Raw genomic sequence first — 19,001 nt, 5'->3', positions numbered from 1 at the left:
GTATTTTAGTTTAAAAAAAAAAAAACCATAGTATGACATGAAAAACATATTGCAATAGTTTGGATACCAGTTTTCTATAGAAAATTTGGGATGAGGTATAACTTAGCAGTAGAGAGCCCATGCCTATCATGAGCTAGGTCCCTGTATTCTATAACCAACTACTGAAAAATAAATTGCCACTTTTCTCATTTTTCTCCCCTTTAGGTTAAAAAAAATTTTATTGAATTTTTTTTGAGTTTCATGCAATATATTTTGATCATATTTAGACCCCCTCCCTTATCTGCACTACTGTACTCCTCCTATATATCCACCCCAGTTTCCACGTACTCTCAGATATATTAAGGCCTGTCACGTTTGTGTCCCCAAATATCCTTTACCTTCACTGGAGCCTGGTTAACCTACCTACCATCACACACTTAAAGAAAACCACCTCTCCCTCCCTCTCCCAGTAGTTATCGGTTGCCTAAATTTTTTTTTTCCCCCAAAAAGCTATTTTTGTTAACATGTTGTTTTTATTTTTTTAGAAAAGTGAAGATTTAGAACAAGTAATTAAAATGACAAACATCAACAGATGTTACCCTTGTAAACAAAAGCTAGTCCTTAATTTGTGAGGGCATGGACAGATTTGAAAAGTTGGGAAACTGTCCTGGGGATGGTAAAGCCACTTAAACTATCATATTCCCTACAGGCCTTAAGGCAAAACTGATTACTTCTCTCTCTGATCTTAATGCTAAAATCTATTTTCCTTTTTTTTTTAAACAGACCCTGTGCCCCAGCTGGCCTGGAACGCACAGAGATCTGCCTGCCTCTACTTCCTGAGTGCTGAGATCAAAGGCATGTGTCATCATGCCCTGCCTTAAAAATCTGTTATCGTACAGCTACACAGTCAGAGAAACAAAATATGGTTAAAAATTATTTCTTGCTAATATCTGACTTAAAGGCTGTTTTTTTTTTTTTTAATTTAGGCAATACTTATTGTGGTCACTGTGGCCTTTGTTCAGGTGAGTAATCTATTTTGCCAATATAATAATAGGTTAGTTACTTAAAACTTACTTAAAAAATAATAGTTGCTTACTTAAAAACAAAGTGGTTTGTGTAAAAAAAAATCTATATTAGTGGGTTGTAGTGTTTATCCTAATAATTTGTTGTTTTTTAAATAATTTCAAATAGCCAAATGTGAGGAAGTAAGGCACTGCTTTGATATAGTGAGATGAACATTATCTACATTGTAATTTTGTGGTCTTAAGAATAATTGAAGCAAATGGAAGCAAAAAAGCACAGTACTATTGCAATGTAGCAGTAAATTTAAAAAATTTTCTCAATTACAGAATTGGACCAAAGTTTCTAGTTGTTTTGTTTGTTTGGTTTTTTGTTTTTTAGACAGAGTCTCCCTGTAGCCCCAGCTCGCCTGAAACTGGCTATGTAGATTAGGCTGATCTCTATCTCACTGAGATCCTCTTGCCTCTGCTTCCCAGGTGCTGGGATTAAAGGTGTGTGCCATGATGCCTGACCCCAAAAGGGTTTATAGTTTTATGATATTTTTATGTATTAATGCCTACAAAGGTTAACTCTAGATGAACAAAGCAAAAAATGAGTGTAGCATTGGTCAGTTTATGAAGTAGGCCCACTGAAGGAAAGGCAACAGATTCCTATGACTGATTCCTTTAGCAAAACGGTATACTTTTTCACTGAATTTACTTCCTAACTATATTTCATTAGTCTTTTTTGATAATTAAAACTATTTCATCATTGTTGGTAGTCCCTTAATCTACCCTTTAAAATTCCTTACTTTTTCCATGGAAGGGGTGATCAAACTTCCTGTTCAATATAGCCATTCAAACAGCAAAAGAAACACAATATGAAGCCTGCTTTAAAGATTATTTTGAATAATATGTAGATAATATCATGATTTCTTTCTTTCCTAGCACTCAGGAGGTAGATGCAAGAGGGTTGTCATTCAAGGCCAACCTGGGCTACATAGTGAGACCCTATTTAGTAGAAAAGGAAGAAGGGAACAAAGGAAAGAGGGAGGGGAGGGATCAAAACATGCCTGGCATGGTGTCAGAATAAACAAACACAGTTTTATGTTTATAAGCTTATTTTAGGTTAAGTATTTGAAACTTCTGTACATTTTAGAACTGTGCTTTAGAATATTGTCAGGTTTTGTTTTTAGTATGTTTCCTAACAGTAGAAGGGTTAATCTAGTATAGGGAGAAATACTGTTTTATATCCTGAGATTTATGCTTTGATTATTAAGACCTAATGGTTGTAATTATTCTTACCTGTATGATGTATTTCCTGGTTGCTTTTTGTCACTGTTCTGGTATCTTAATTTCTAAGTTACTAGTTTTAGAACAGCTTAATGTGGAAAGACACCTAGAAATCATATTATTTGGAAGCTTATGAGCTGCTTTAGTAGAGCATCAGTGTTCTTATTTGGCGTTCAAGGGTCTGGTTGGAGATCTTAGAACAGAACAGGTGAATGTTGCCCTCCGGCTGTTGGAGCTGGTTAATGCAGCGTAAGTCATTCCAGCTCAGTGAGTGGTGTGACCCAGAAGACCAGTAACTGGACCTCTCAATTGTGATGATCCTCCCTTGCATCTTTAGTAATATATCAAATATATAAAAAATTCCTATCATCACTGTAGCTTTGGTAAATGAGCTTCTGTCTTCAAAATCCCTCATGTGGTTTCAGTCGTAATATAAGTCAGTGTGGAATTTTACATGGACTGTGTTAGGTATTTTAAATATAGTAGCTGAGGTCTATGGCTAAATAGCTCCATGGTAGTGTCATTTGATAAAGTATTAGTTATCAAATATCAAATAAAAAGAAACTTCAGGGAGGAAGAATTTATTTTGTCTTATAGTTTGATTGACTTACCTTCCATTATAGTGGGTAAGGTGTGAGGGCAGGAGCTTGAGATTGCTAGTTGCATTACTTCTGCAGCCAGGAAGCAGAGAACTTGCAGGAAGTATGTTAGGCTATAAAACTTCAAGGCCAGCCCTAATGACCCCACTAAAGGTTCCACAACCTTCCAAAGCAGCACTGCCATCTGGGACCAAGTGTTCAAACACAGGAGCCTATGGCGGACATTTCACACTCAAACCACAGCAAATGAGAAGTAAAAAAGCCTCAAAGCTTTATGAAAAACCTGTTTTTAATTAACAGGTCTATTTTTTTTAAATACAGTTGTAAATCCTTTCCTCGAAGATGTGTCTGAAACCAAAGAAATATTTTATAAACAGAAATTTGAATACATTCCTCAAACCATTTTACCTCTGCCTAGCCATGCAATTGTTTTGTATTATCATGTAATGATACCCTGTACAACATTGAAAAAATGGGTAAAATTGGGAGTATTTAATTTTCCGAATTGTTTGTTTAATTTAGGGACAAGGTTTTGTGGGTTAGAATATAAATATAAATAAAGCAGAAGATAAGAATTGGGAAAAAATTTCAATAATAATTGAGATTAATATTTAAGACTAAAAGGAATGTGTTCATTAGATCATATGTATTTGGATTTCTTTATAAATGTTTTTGTTAATATTAAGTTCTGCTTTTTCTTTAAATAGGAATATCGTTCAGAAAAATCTCTTGAAGAATTGAGTAAACTTGTGCCACCAGAATGCCATTGGTATGCCCCTTTTATTTGAGTTTTCTACCTCAAATAGAAGTTGAATGTGACCAGTACAGTAATCATTGTTGCCCCAGCTTTGTTTTAACATAAGGAAGAGGCTTTTAATTTGATAAGAAAAATCTCTTGATTATTGTAGCAAATATTAAGCTCTTAAAACTTAGACGTTTTACTATTGGTATTTTGTAGATAGTTTTATTTAACAGGGTTTTGTTTTTTTTTTTTAAATCATGCACGTGCGTGCGTGTGTGTGATGTGTTCATGTTTATATGTGTGAGTGCAGGTATGCACGTGCCATGACATACATGGTGAAGGCTAGAAGATCACCTTCCACCTTGTTTGAGGCATGATGTGTGATGTGTGCATGTTTATATGTGTGAGTGCAGGTCTGCACGTGCCATGACATAAAGTGGTGAAGGCCTGAAGATCACCTTCCGCCTTCTTTGAGGCATGATCTCTTGCTCACCACAGTGTGTGCCAGGTCATTTGGCACTTAAGTTTCTGGGGATTCTCCTGTTTCTGACTCCCCCCTTCCTGTAGGAGGGCAGGGACTGCAATTGATTGCATTTCTGCATCCAGGTTGGGAAGCCAGGTTCAGTAGCCATGCTTGCACTGTAAGTGCTTTACCTGCAGGTACTTTTTGTGTGCATGAGTGAGTATATGCTTGTTGTGGAAAGTCTTGTAACTGAGAGATATTATGGAAAGTCTTAAAACTGATTTTACCTTTTGCCTTACATGACTGTCATGCTGAAATGCAGTGCTTCCTGTTTCTTGTCAGAAGGAAACTCATGTAGGTCACGTGGTTTCCAGGAATCCGAAACTTAAAGAAACTGAAACTTATCATGCTAGTAGGGCATCTGGCCCACTAGATTGTAATAGGATACTAGTCTGCTATGCTAATAAGGAATCCCATATGCCGTGTTATGATTGGACCATTACCTCTATATAAGCCTGTACTTTCCCGCAATAAAGTAGATCTGTGTCACTGAACCTGGTCTCCTGTGTCTGAATGTGGTTATGCTGATGCAGACTCCTCACCAGCCCTGGGGTCCGGGACCGGATGACTGATTGGAGGAACAGAGAAGGCGAGAGAGTGACCACAGCCTCTCCCCCTATTTTTTCATTTTTTTGAAAGAGGGGTACAAAATACAGCATAACAGAATGGCTCAGAAGGTAAGGGAATTATCCCTCATTGTGGGCCTCCTCCTCTAAGATGGTGAGTCTCTTTAACGGCCATCTGGCCAATTCTGTGCCGATCAGTGGGAGTTGAGATTCTTTGCATCGGCATTGTTGTCCCCACCTCAAGGGTCACCCAGCGTTATGGACTGTGCCTGTCTTAGGTTGTCCCGGCATTTGGGATCTTACCCGTTGTTGACTACCAGCCCTCGAAGGGTGAGTCCCCTGGTGTGGTTCGGTAAAGGTGTGAGCATCGAGAGGATAAACGTGAGGAGGCCATTTAAGAGTTTGTGAGCCAGATTGTTTTCCGATTCTTGAAAGTTGAATTATAAGTTGGTGAGGGCAAGGAATAGTGGGTCATCGTTTGTAGGGTCGTATTTGACCTCTGAATTGGCAAAATCTGAGGAGATAGGATGTCGAGGCGGGGTGACAGCTAACTGAATTAGAGAAATGCGGGTTTTGACAAAGTTAGGGAAACCCTTGACAACACAGAGCCCAAAAATCAGGAGAAGGGTTAGCAAAACAAGGGGACCAGCTAAGGCAGACAGGAGTGTGGTAAGCCAAGGGGAGATGGAAAACATAGACTCATGCCACCCTTGAGATTGATGTCTCTGTTTCTCTCGTTCAAAGAGTCTTTTTCTGACTCTATTAAGTGATTTTTCTACAACTCCAGAATTATTAGCATAGAAGCAACATTGTTCTCCCAGGGCTACACATAATCCCCCTTGTTGGAGGACTATGAGATCAAGGCCTCTCCTGTTTTGTAGGACCATCTCAGCCAATGAAGACAGGGATTGCTGTAAATGGGAGATGGAATTTTCTAAGTCTGCGATGTCTGCATCTATGGCTCGGCTAAGAGCTTAGTAATTTTTATCTTGAATAACAAGTGCAGAGGCGCTCATTCCAAATGCACTGGCCATGCCCAAACTGAGAAGGACCATGGTGATAGTGATAACTTCCCTCTTGTGTCAGGTGAAGGAAGGCAGGGAAGCAGAGGGAGAGAGCCTGAGATCCATCTCCTCACCTGAAAGATAAGTAATCTTAGGAATTAGTTGTACCAGGACACAAAACCCTTTGGTCTGGTTAAGGGTTAGGGCATGGATACATGGGGTCAGTCCAGAGAAGCAGGCTCACCAAGAGGTATTGGGTAATACAAGATAGACATCAGTGGGTAGGATAGTCTCAGTGACATTGCAAAGTGGTGCATAAGGGGAAGGTATATTGGTCCCAGGGGAAACTACACAAAGTCCAGACCCCTGAACAAATGGTAAAGTTAATTTTGGTCCATTACTGTCCCATCAGCCTTCATTTACGAAGGTAGCATTAGTAAAATTGTCCCGGAGAGCTACGCCATTGTAAAATGGGGGCCTAGAGTTTAAGCATAGCGAGCAGTCAATGGTATAGTTGGGTTTGGAGGCATTGAGTGCATAAAGACAGCTCTAACCAGGCCCAATTGCCCTGGTGCCAGGGCCCTTATTGTCGTATCTCAGGTTTGAATGTTACCCGGGGCTTGTAGTAATGGGCATGTTGGTGGAGTTAAGAGCAGGAACTGGCAAAGGAACATGAAGGACCTGGTTGGGTCCTATAGACTTGGGAGGGTCGATAGTGTATGAGGTAGTAAGCTGGATCCTGAACAAGAGTCCAGCATCCCAGTATGACATATATGATCTCATGTCCCAGGTTTTCCCAGAGTCCCAGCCCATAGCTCTTTTTCCCCGTTCTGTGAAGGAAATATTAAGAAGGGGGACATCTTCTGTTAGTGAGACCTGACAAGCCCCAATTGGAGCAGGTTCGTGATGCTCTTTTTAGGGTGATGTAGTCATTCTTTGAGGGAGGGCTCCAATAGGTGTCTCTGGTAGACACACAGGACCAGTCTGCACAAAAAAATTCTGAAGGGCGCCCACATTTATTATTTTGATAATCGGATCTATCATTACCTGGGCAAACATAAAGAGAGGTGTCACAGGCAAGGTCTTCCTTCCAGGTCATTTCCCCCCAATCCCTGTATAGTGAGCATAGGCTTACTTGAAGAACAGGGAACCAGGTATTGAGGGGTGTGACCTTAGGTGTGGAGTTGACTGTCTTTCCATTGACTACATTGATAATCTGCTAGTTAAGGTTGACGGGTTGGTGGGGGTTATCGGGAGTTGTGAGCACTCGAGAATCAGTAGTGATCATGGCACAAATAATAAGGAACACAGACAAAAGTTTTCCTCTGGATTGAGGACTCAGCTAATGTCTCTGTTTGCAGAGAGGGATGTTCGAGGTTTCCCCAGGTTGGTGGCTTTTGTGGCCTGAGACATTGGATCGGTCTCTTGGTGGTCATTTTCTCCAGGGCTGTTATCTCCGGGGTTGATGGTTGTGGGGGGGCATCGTTCCATCACAAGCAATTCTGATGTTCCGGGCTGGGATCCAAATAGAGGCTGGAACGTTATCTGGAAAGACAGAAGCATAGCCTCGCCTGTGTGTTAGCAATAAATGGGGCCCACTCCATTTGCCTGTGAGAGGGTCCTTCCATCTTATCATGGGGGCAGGCGTAGGCTGATTGAATGCCCGCCAATGCTCTATTGCTGGTGGGAGACCATGGGAATAAAATTTAAGAAAATTTAGGACAAATAATGCTTGTTGTATAATGAAATTAGGATCCTTATAGCAAGGACCCTTATCATTTCCCCTCATTTTTTGTATTTGTTTAATAAGTGTTTGGTGGAAACATTCAATAATTCCCTGACCCTGAGGATTGTATGGAATGCCAGTTACATGTCTTATATTCCAGTCAGAGGAGAAATGGCCAAAGGTAGAAGAAACATAACAAGGGCCATTATCTGTTTTTATTTGCCAAGGGACTCCCATAAGAACCATTGCATATTTTACCGCTTTTATGGCATGATAGGCCATCTCACCATAACATGCTAATGCAAAATGAGCACTAGAGTAGGTTTCAATAATATGATGGATATACTTAAGCTTGCCAAAGGGAGGAAAGTGAGTGACATCCATTTGCCATATTTTGTTGGGGCCAAGGCCTCTAGGGAGGGTTCTGGTGGGTTGTAATCGTCCCGGAGGTAGAAGAGGGGCACGGGAGGAGCAGGCACGGACCAAATGTTTGCAACTCTGAATTGGCAGAATGGGTAGAAGCCTGTGTATAGCCTGGGGACAAAGATGAAAACGAGCATGCAAGTCTCTGGCCTGTTGAATTACGGTGAAGTCTAGGGTGGCACTCAGGACCAGTTTGTCAATAGCGGCATTACCCTCTGCCAGAAGCCCCGGGAGATTGGTATGAGAGCGTAAATGTTGAACATACCAGGGGGCAGATCGTTGCTCAAGTAACAATTGTAATGAGGAGAGCAACATATCAAGGGGACTCTGGCGAGGCCAGAAGGCTGCAAAGGCCAGGTGTCATAGAGTCTGGACTACATAAGCACTGTCAGGAAGATGATTATAGGGAATTGTAGGGAAATCCTGAAAGACCTGTAACATGGCTGAGAGTTCTCCGAGCTGCACACATCCCTGAAAAGGGAAAACCTTATGTGAGGAGAGTTGTCCTTGGTAAATTACATAGCCAAATTTATGCTTACTGGAATCAGTAAAGATTAGAGGAGCCTTAGGAAGAAGGTTATGTTTTGGAAGTGCCTGAGGAAAAAGGGACAGGGGAAGTTGTCTTATTCCTTGAAGGAGTTTATGTTTAGGATAATGATTAATGATCGTCATACTTTCCTTGATAGACTAGTAGGAGAGTTTGGAAGCCAGGGTTATCAAGGAACAATGACTGGAGCATGGGAAGTGGAAGGGGGAGAATCAATGATTCTGGGTCACGGCCATACAGAAGGTGGGAGGTGTGGACAAGTTTAAGGGCTAGGATAGCCCATGCTTCAATGGCCGGGGTAACCTTATGAACTTGACTCCATGAAGAGTGGACCCATATCAGGGGGCCTTGGGCCTGCCAGAGCGCTCCTAAAGGGATGTTTTTAGGAAGGATGACCAGAGCTTGGATGGGCAACCTTGGCTGTATTCTATTTATAAATGCCTGGGATAGGTGTGAATTGATGGTTGTAACAACACGCTGTGCTTCCAGGGTGACCTTGCGGGGAATGGAGATCATATCATTACCCTGCAAGAGGTCAAAGAGTGGTGTAAGCTCTTCCGTGGACATGGGTAAGAAGCCCTGTATCCAATTTATGTTGCCACAGACGGTCTGTGCCTCTGAAAGGGTAATCTCATTCGGCAAATTAAGCATGGGAGCTATAGGGTGAATGACATCTTGAATGGAGTGGCCCAGAAAGGTATAAGGGGTATGCAACTGAAATTTGTCTGCCACAATGGTGAGGTTGGTTTTGTGTTTTTGAAAAGCTCCTTGCAAGATCTTAGGATCCTTATGGGCAATAAGAATATCATCCATACAATGTAAAATATAAACCTCAGTCAGCAAAGGTCTACAGGCATGGGCCACATAATATTGGCAGATAGTAGGGCTCTTTTTCATATGCCCTGAGGCAGAACCTTCCATTGGTAGCGCTGAGCTGGAAGGTTATGGCTAGTGGCAGGCACAGAGAAGGCAAAATAGGGCTTATCATCATCATGAAGGGGAATAGAAAAGAAACAGTTCTTAATATCTGTTATAATAATTGCTCATTCTTTGGGAATAGCAGTAGGGTGAGGCAGTCCTGGTTGAAGGGTCCCTAAAGGCTTCATATGCTCATTAATAGCCCTCAAATCATGTAAAAGTCTCCATTTTCCTGATTTCTTTTGTATTAAAAAAAATAGGAGAATTATGAGGACTAAGGGAGGGCTCGATATGGCCCAAAGATAATTGCTCCTGAACTAAAGAAGTCAAGTGAGTTAATTTATGTGAACGAAGAGGCCACTGCTCGACCCATATGGGGCCTTTTGTGTCCCATGGGGAGCGGCTTGGGCAGCGGAGCAGTGGCCGTTAGAATTGGGGGTGAGGATGGGGGGCATTACCCAACTGTTGGTCTACAATCTGTAGTTAAAACATCTTCCATGTCACGAAAGACATCTCTCCCCCACAAATTATGAGGAAGTCCCATGGCTAAGAGTGGTCTAACGGCTCCTGTATTGCTGCTCAGATCAGTCCAGATTACTGGACATTGGACTTATTGGGTGTTCTGTAAACCCCCAACTCCTTGTATAGGGGGTCCAGGTGTACAGTGCCAATGAGATAATGCTTCCTCTTGTCTGATTACAGTAATATCAGCCCCTGTATCAATTAGGCCTTTAAATTTATGACCATCTAAGGAGAGTTGCATCCTAGGCTTATGTAGATCAATAGGTATTGTCCATTGGAAGTGGGGGGTGTATTCCCTTACTTCCTCTCTTTGGGGCGGGGCTGAGAGGTGCCCCATTGCCCATTTAAAGGCACCTTTTGTATGGGATTACCATCCACATCCATCTTGGACTTGCATTCCCTCGCCCAATGAAAGCCCTTGCGGCACCTTGGGCATTTAAAAGGGGGAACTGACTCCTATTAGCCTCTTTCATGATCTTATTCGGGCATGTGCATGACCAATGGCCCTGTTCCCTACAGGCCCAACGTTTACCCTTGTCCGTCATGGCTTGCAGCTGATGAGCAGCCAGTGCCTCAGCAAGGGCCGTAGCATGGGCCCGAACAGTCCCTACATCTCGACAGGCCAGAATCCATTCAGAAACATCCTTGCATCTAACAGGTCCTATGGCAAGGCAGCATTCTGTAGAGCGGCCCTCATATACGAGATCCTTGAGCAAAGCATCAGCAGCCCCCCGATGACTGATTTTTCTCTTTATACTTTGTTGGCATCTTTCAACAAAATCAGAGAAAGGCTCGCCTGGTTTTTGTATTAAGTTGGTTAATTTTGTATCATCACGAGTCGGCATACTTCGAAAAGCGTGAAGCGTGCAAAGCTGTACTTGTTCAAAGTAGCAAGGAGGTCCTTGTGCCTGAGCTTGTGGGGTTTCAAAATTGCCACATCCTACCAGTGCATCAAATCCAATGTTTTGGACGTTGGCATTTCTATTGGTTCTGCCTGTTGTTCACATTCATCTTGGTAAGCAGCTTTCCATAAAAGGAAATCGCCTCCCTGTAAACAGGCACGGGCAATATTTTGCCAATCATAGGGAGTATTGGCTGCGTGGCTTATTGTATCTAATAACTGACCAAACCAGGGGGATTGAATGCTATCCTCAACTGCTGCCTTTCGCAGCTTTCTTAAGGTATCATGAGGATATGGATTCCAAAAATTGGGGTTTTGTTGTCCCTGATTAATGGTAACTGGGAAGAACTGTGGAATATCCCCCATTGTATCATAAGAGAGGGGCTTGGGGCTTCCAATCCTCTGGGAGGGAGGGGTAGATGGGCTCGGGGGAAGCCTCCTTGAAACCAGTGTAAGATGGCGGAGGGTAGCCATCGCCCTGTAATGGTGGAGCAGAGGCTGTCTTAACTTCCTGTTTTTTACCCAGGGAGCTCTCAAACCCGGATTCCTCATTCTTTATATCATCATTAGCAGTCATTGTTCTATCAGAACAAGAGTCAGTCAGTTTCATCTTAACTGGAAACACCTGGGACAGGCTATCCCCAGAATCCTGTTGCGGTATTTGTTCTTCTATCTTCTTTAATAGGAGATTGTCCTGTTCAGGGGCTTTAGGGGGAACCCCCCGAAGCGAAGCCAGAATGGCTGTCACAGTGGGGTAGAATGGCCCAGACTGTGGGCGTCCCTCCCTGACTTCCTTGCGCTGGGCCAAGAATAGAACTCGGGCCCATTGATCGAGATCCCAGCAGCAAGAGTCCGTAAACCAGGGACCAAGAACTAGAATTTCATCTAAAACCTTAGCTACATCCTTTTCTGTCACCCTAATACACCTACTCCTGAGGAGAGGAACCAGCGCAGCAGCACGAGGGCTGGCAGCAGCTGGATGGCTATTCCCCATACCGGAGGTCACTCACCCTCCAAGATGTACCGAAAGGGACTCAGGAATCATTCAAAAAGACGATTGGCGAAGACAGGAGCGGCATGGCAAACCGAAGACCGCGAGCCAGAAGAAAAAGCAGAACAAAATGAAAGCAGTGAGCAACTATGGGAGAATCACTGGCAAAGGGGGCATTGGAGCCCTGAGTGTTACAGCTCAGTGTTACAGCTCTGTGCGGCAGGAGTTTTTGGGCCCCACGTTGGGCGCCAACTGTTGTCACTCTCTTCCTCCAATCAGTCATCTGGTCCAGGACCCCAGGGCTGGTGAGGAGTCTGCGTCAGCGTAGCCGCATTCAGACATAGGAGACCAGATTCAGTGACACAGATCTACTTTATTGGAGGAAAGTACAGGCTTTTATAGAGGTAATGGTCCAATCATAACATGGCATATGGGATTCCTTATTAGCATAGCAGACTAGTATCCTATTATAATCTAGTGGGCCAGATGTCCTACTAGCATGATTAAGTTTCAGTTTCTTTAAGTTTCGGATTCCTAGAAACCACGTGACCTACATGAGTTTCCTTCTGACAAGAAACAGGAAGCACTGCATTTCAGCATGACAATCATGTAAGGCAAAGGGTAAAGTTAGTTGTAAGACTTTCCATAACATCTCTCAATTACAAGACTTTCCACATATGCTGAGTACTGTTCTGAGTAAATGACGTAAACAGTTCAGTGAAGCGCATCTCAGAGCCTGCTTCCATTTTTCTCATTTTGCATTTGAATAGCTAATCAGTTTTTCCAGTGATCTATCTGTCATCTTAACATTTTAATAAGAGCACACAGTTAATCATACTTTTTTTTTTTTTTTTTTTTTGTGCTTTAGTTTTTTTTGGGGGGGGGACTGGGTCTCAGGATGTTGCCCTGGCTGGCCTAGAACCTGCTATGTAGACCAGGCTGGTTTTGAACTTGTAGAAATCTACCTGCTTCCCAAGTGCTGAGATTAAAGGCATACATTATGATGCCTGGCCTTCTCTGGTTTTTTTAAAGAGTTTAAAAAATATTTTAAATTATGTGTATGTGTGTAGGTATGTACATGTGAGTTCAGGTGCCAGAGGCATCACATCTTCTGGAGCTGGACTTAGAGGGATTGTGAGCCACCTGATGTGGTTGCTGAGAATCAAATTTAGGTTCTCTAGAAGAGCAGTGTGCACTCTTAATCACTGAGTCATTGCTCCAGTCCTGTACTCTTAGTTCTTATGTTTGATTTACCTTTGGAAGTGATAGTATTCTTTCTCAGGCAGGCTCATTGGAGGTTTTTTTTTTTTTTTTTTTAAATTTTCTTTTTAGATAGTAGTATGCTTTTCTTGACGTGATTTCTGTTTTCATGTTATAGTATACGTGAAGGAAAATTAGAGCATGTACTTGCCCGAGACTTGGTTCCCGGTGACACAGTTTGCCTTTCTGTGGGTGACAGAGTTCCTGCTGACTTACGCTTGTTTGAGGTAAGTTTGAGGATCTGATTGTGAGAAGTCAAAATGCTTGGATATTGATCAAAGTACTAGCAGTTCTACTGGTACTTTGAGTTTCTACCTCAAAGCAGATTATTTGAAATATTTGGTGTTCTGGCTTAAATAGGGACGTGTAAACATTTTTTCCCCCTTTGAAATATCTGTTTCTGCTATAAAGTCCTATGAGAATATCTACTTAATGAACCAGACTATTTTTATGGAAAGCTGTATGTTAGGTATTGTAGGAGACAGAAAAAGATGATAGAATTAGGAATCTAGCATATATGAGCACAAATCATTCTAAAATAAGATAAAACTCAGTAATCGAGTAATCAAAGTTCAAAGAATATAAGATGTAGAAACCTGGAGAGAAAAGAGGTTATTTCTGAAGTTGAGATCCTAGAAGCCTTAGCCAACATGGCAATGATAATTGAAAAGTAGTGTGGGACAGGAATGGGGCAGGAACTGGAGTGCTCCAGTAGAGGGGCTCCCTGCTGTAGGACAGGGTTATGTTTCAGCACACCCACTGTGAGTTTAAGATACATACCTAAGCCTAAGTGTATGATGGTACTACTAATCATGGCACAGTACACTGTAGTGATTGTTCACTTTCCAGATTTTGGGTCTGCCTGGGAGCTCTGGCTTACGACACTGCCCAACATCGATGACAAGAGATTTATCAGATTACATATTGCTAGTTGAAAAAAGATCAAAATTTAAAAACTAAAGAATGGTTCCTGCTGAATGTGTATTATTTTATTTTCTCAGTGAGACACACAGTTGCTCTACAACAATGCCTCCCTCTTGCTAAGTTGCATAGGAGTCATCTGTATTCTTTCATGGTAGGTTTGAGATTAAGATCCAAATTCTGCATATTTAACCAGTTAGTGCCAAAACTTCTGATCCATTTACCCCGTTAAATTTTTTAAAAATTTGCGGCTGGAGAGATGACTCAGCGGTTACGAGCATGGGCTGCTCTTGCAGAGGACTTGGGTTTGCTTCCCAGCACTCACATGGGGGCTAGCTAACAACCATCTATAACTCCAGTTCCAGGGGATCCTTCTGGCAGGTATTGCATGACGTGGTTGCACTAACATATATGAAGGCACAGCATGTATACACATTAAATAAAAATAAATTATAAAAACTTTAAATTTACGTTCTGTAAGTTTGAAACACGTTTAAAAAAATAATTTACTTTTTATTTTATGTGTATGAATATACTGCCTGCATGTATGTCAGTGCACCTGTGTCATGCAGTGATTGTAGCGGTCAAAAAAGGGTGTCAGATTCCCCTGGAACTGGAGTTACAGATGGTTGTTAGCTGCCATGTGGATGCTGGAACCAAACCCAGTCCTCCACAAGTATAGCCAATGCTCTTAAACGGAGCCATCTTTACAGTCCCAAAGCAGTTTTTTAACGTATATCCCAGGCCTGCCTCCACCTTCAGCAGTGTTTCAGACTTGTTTCAGTGTGCTTGGCTTAAGTATTTTCAAATATTTATTTAAGTATATTTTTAAAGAAAATAGATATAATTAATATATCATAAAATATACTCAGTGTAACATTTGGTGGTTTTCTGTACATTCATAGCTATGCATACGTTATCATCGTCTAATTATGAACCAATTTCAAGAAATTTTCAAAGAAACTCATCTTCCAGCATTCACTCTGTGTTCTTACCTCTGATAGCAACTAATTTTCTTGACACTAAAGAACATTTATGTTTTTAGATATTTCATTTACATAGAATCATATAATACATAGCTTTTTGTATCTGTCTTTTTAACTTAACCTGTTTTCTGGTAACTTCATCTGGCACTTCATTCCTTTTTATTGCCAGACAGTTTTCTGTTTTATGGATGTACATGTAACTTATATTTAATCTACTTATATTTGAAATGTTGCTGATATTGTTGAGTTAATTTTTAGTTATTAGATGTTTTCAGAAATCTTTCGCTGTTGCCAAATATTTTGTTACCTCTTCCATTCAATTAATGTGACCTCTTGGGATCTACATAGTGATTTCCAGGTGGGCTGGGACTGGGGAGACCCTGTCATAAAACTGAAAAAAGGAATTTGCTCCCCCTCCCAGGCATTTCTTTATAATAGTTCCCACTGTGGATTTATTGAGTGTAATGATTATTTAGATTTGTGTCTTTTACCAAATTTGGGAAGTTTTCAGCCATTACGCCTTCAGATATTCTTTCAGCCCTCGCCTCACATTCTGACTTTGGAACTGTGTTGTACCTGACATTTTCATCAAGGTGCCCGTGGAAGAATGAAAGTAGCAATAAATTTCTCTATTCATATACAGCTCTTCCAGTAACTTTTCTTTGTTTTTATTGGCTTTTTGTTTTTTTTTTAATTTTTTTTTGTTTGAGATTGAGTTTCCCTTTGTAGCCCATGATGGCCTTGAACTCACTGATCCTTATACCTCTGCCTCCTGAGTGCTAAGATTACATGCGTGTAGAGCATGAGACTAGTTTGTTGTGTTTTCATTTAATCATGCCCTTCTCTCAGATAATTTAATATCTTCTCAGATAAATTATGGCTTTGTTAAACTCTAACAGGCTTGTATAATTTACTAAATACCTTGTGAAAACATTTATAATTACCATAAAGAGCTTGTAATTGAAGAAAATATTATTGTTCAAGAAATTAAGGAGATTTTTAGAATGTGGGACAGTGTATGATTTAGAAAGCTTTCATGATTTATATATTCTTGATGATTTGCATTTTAGTTAGGAATTTACAATTACACACACACACACACACACACACACACACACATACACATACACATATTTGTTGTTGTTTTTTGATAGGGTCTCTTGCGTCCCAGCCTGGCTAAAAGTCACTATGTGGATCAGGCTGCCTTGCATAGAGATCTGCCTGCCTCTGCCTCCCAAAGGCTGGTATTGAAAGTGTATAGCACCATGCCCGGAGTTACAATTATATATTTTTAAAAATGCTCCCAGATCCTTTATTTTCTTTTTCTGTCATGTTTGTTTTTTTTATGCTAGGAAAGGCTTATTGTTTTTTTGCTAAATATGATCTGCCTTTTTCTTTAGAAAACCATGATTTACATGAAAATTCTCTTTAAATTGCTGCTCTGCTGAGGCTGAAAATGGAAGGGCTAAATCACGAATAGGACCAGTGGCCACGTGTTTTTTATTCTTTTTTTAAACAGTCAGGTTGTTTTTATGTTCTTTCTCCATATAGACATTAACCATATGTTAATATTTATTCATGCCTAAAATTTACAATATTTAAAAAGTCTCTAAAGAGAAATAGACATTTTACTTCTTTTAGAGAAAGAATTCCTTAGACTATTGTATCAATGCTTGCTTTAAAAATATTAGTGGATCTCTTATAATTAAAATATCAGAAAATTACATGTATTTCTTACTATTGTAATAAGCATCAAAGAGGCTCCTAAATAAAATGGACCTTATATATATTGACATTTTATAATTCAAAAAAAAACATTTTTAAACGTATTTTTGTTTAATGTGTTCTACCTTGTTTTTTATTGTAAGTAATTAAAAAACTGGATAGGGGGTAATTTCCAAATTGATCCTCTAAATAATTAAGAGGAATCTATCAGCCCTGGAATTTAATCTCAATAAGCTTTCTGCCTTTGGATGTTCTGTGGGTTCTTTGATCATTGGGAGTATCTATAAAATAGCATAATAATAGCACTTACCTTTCAGGAGTTGTTAGTAGACCTAAGTCTGATAATTTATTGCAGGTATGTATGTAACAGAGTTCTTGGTTCATAAGAAGTTAGGAAATGGTGATAGGTTTTAGTATTAGTATCTTTGAGGAAAAGACCTATCTTAAGTCTTGTTATTTACTTTTGGTTTTGGTTTTGTTAGTGTGAATGGCCGCTCAGTTCTCAGGCTAATTTAGGAAGAAAAGTAAAACACATATTTCCTCCTTTTTAAAATTTTTAATAACTACATGATTGGAAGAAGCATTTCAGATTTAACATATTCAGTAACACACGCCAGAGCAAGAGTACTGTTACACAAGTGGCTGTAAGTTTCTAGGTTCACAGTTGGATTAATACAGTCATACAATATTGAACTCAGTATAAGCCCTGTAAGACATAAAACTGAATGAGTTCTTAACCTTTAAAAAAGATCTCCATTTCCTTTTAGAATATATTGTTCTTTGCAAAAAGACTCATTATTTTTGCTAACACTGAGATGTTGGCACATACATCTCTAATCTGTATGCATCTGATTATTACTACTCATAATCGGTTGCACTTGGATCCTTGGTGCCTGTGTATGTCTATAAAGTCATCGGGTAGATTTCAGTGGTAATGTTTATCACCTCTACCAATTAATATGACATAAATTTCCATGCTTCCTCATCAAATAGGTTTAAAAAAAATTTTTATGTGTGTGTATCACACAGAACATCCCAAACCATCTTATTCAACTATACAACCACTTCCCAGATGGCACCCTCCCATAGACTTTCTCCGCACACTAGAGTCCTTATACTATGATATCCCTGCTACTGTCTGCTGTGTTGTTGGCACCCCCACCTATTCCCCACTACCACCTATTCCCCACTACTTTTCCATCTGGTGAATCTAGTCAGCCTATCTAGAGGTTTTTGTTTTAGGAGGGTCAGCTGTTCCTCATCTAGCAGCAATCAGCTGTCAATATTCCTTTAGATAAGATTGGGGTCTGCTGTTCATTTTCCGAGGTCTATGCTGGGTTACTATCTGGGAGTCCCTTTGGACACCCTGGCCAAAAACTCAAAAGAAGGTATCTCCTATCTGGCATTGTTGCTTGTTATGTAGCCTTAAGCTATCCATATGGACTATAAAAAAAATTATATTGGCCCCTTTAATCTTTGGTTATACGTTCCTTTTGGGTGTTTAAGGCCATACAATTGGCCCAGATAAACCAATTTATTTTTACTCTTAAGGTCATTTGAGGATCTGTTCCTCAGGGGTCACATGGGCTTCAGAGGAGCCCCTGGCTCCTTTCTTTTGCCAGTTCCGCCTATGTGAAGATAAGTCAAAGGTCCCACTTGACCATGGTTGGCTTTACTTGGAAGCATGGAGGAAATGAATCCTCTGTGTTGACTCTCCCCTTTCTAGACTGGATACTGGTTCAAGTCCATCACGTGGGGTCTCCTCCGTCTCCTTGATCAAGAGGACAGGTGACGCACCACAATTACAGGACATTTTGAGAGATGCTCATAGCCCCCTTGAACTAGTCGACCTAGGAGGGCAAGGAGAAAAAACTGTCCTTTATGTCCCTCTGACCAAATTATTACAAGCCTCAAAGTATGTCTGTTAAACATCCAAGAAGGTTAGTTCCACCAGTCTGGTACTTTTAATTACTGTGTGTCATGTAGATAAGTCTTGGGCAAAGACTCAGATAAACCTTACCTAGACAAATATTTCTTGATCTGGTGTGTATAATTTGTCAGTAAGTTGTTGGAGTAATATGGTTCCCTTTGGTTTTGAAAACTAGCTAGGCATTATTTATCTCTCACATTGTCTCATGCCTCAATCATGGTTTCCCCTATTAACATGCACACATTTTCCCCCTTCCCCCCTTAGTAATACCCTTCTCCTACGGTCCTATATCTCTTGAGCTCCATCTTTCCCTTTATCCCCTAGGTTCCTTGTATAACCTTCCCTTCCCCCTCCCTTAAACTAACCCAATTTTATCAGTATCTCCCTTATTAAGGCCTGTTTCCTACTGTTCTTCTCTTTCAGGTTCTTTCTTTTCCTTTACCTCCC

The 19,001-nt window shown here is 40.6% G+C and overlaps 1 protein-coding gene across 2 annotated transcripts in view; it reads left to right on the top strand.

Moving 5' to 3' along the window:
- Positions 1-19,001, top strand: part of Atp2c1 (ATPase secretory pathway Ca2+ transporting 1) — a 139,252-nt gene that overhangs the window by 67,776 nt on the left and 52,475 nt on the right. For both annotated transcript variants that reach the window (XM_017796100.2, XM_008825104.3), the window contains 3 exons: positions 966-1,001; positions 3,577-3,638; positions 13,111-13,219. In XM_017796100.2, the coding sequence (XP_017651589.1) occupies positions 966-1,001; positions 3,577-3,638; positions 13,111-13,219 (207 nt within the window). The remainder of the gene's footprint in view (positions 1-965; positions 1,002-3,576; positions 3,639-13,110; positions 13,220-19,001) is intronic.

Source organism: Nannospalax galili, unplaced genomic scaffold (genome assembly GCF_000622305.1).
Source record: "Nannospalax galili isolate Female #2095 unplaced genomic scaffold, S.galili_v1.0 scaffold369, whole genome shotgun sequence".
NCBI lineage: Eukaryota > Metazoa > Chordata > Mammalia > Rodentia > Spalacidae > Nannospalax > Nannospalax galili.
This window is presented reverse-complemented; position numbering and strand designations above follow the sequence as displayed.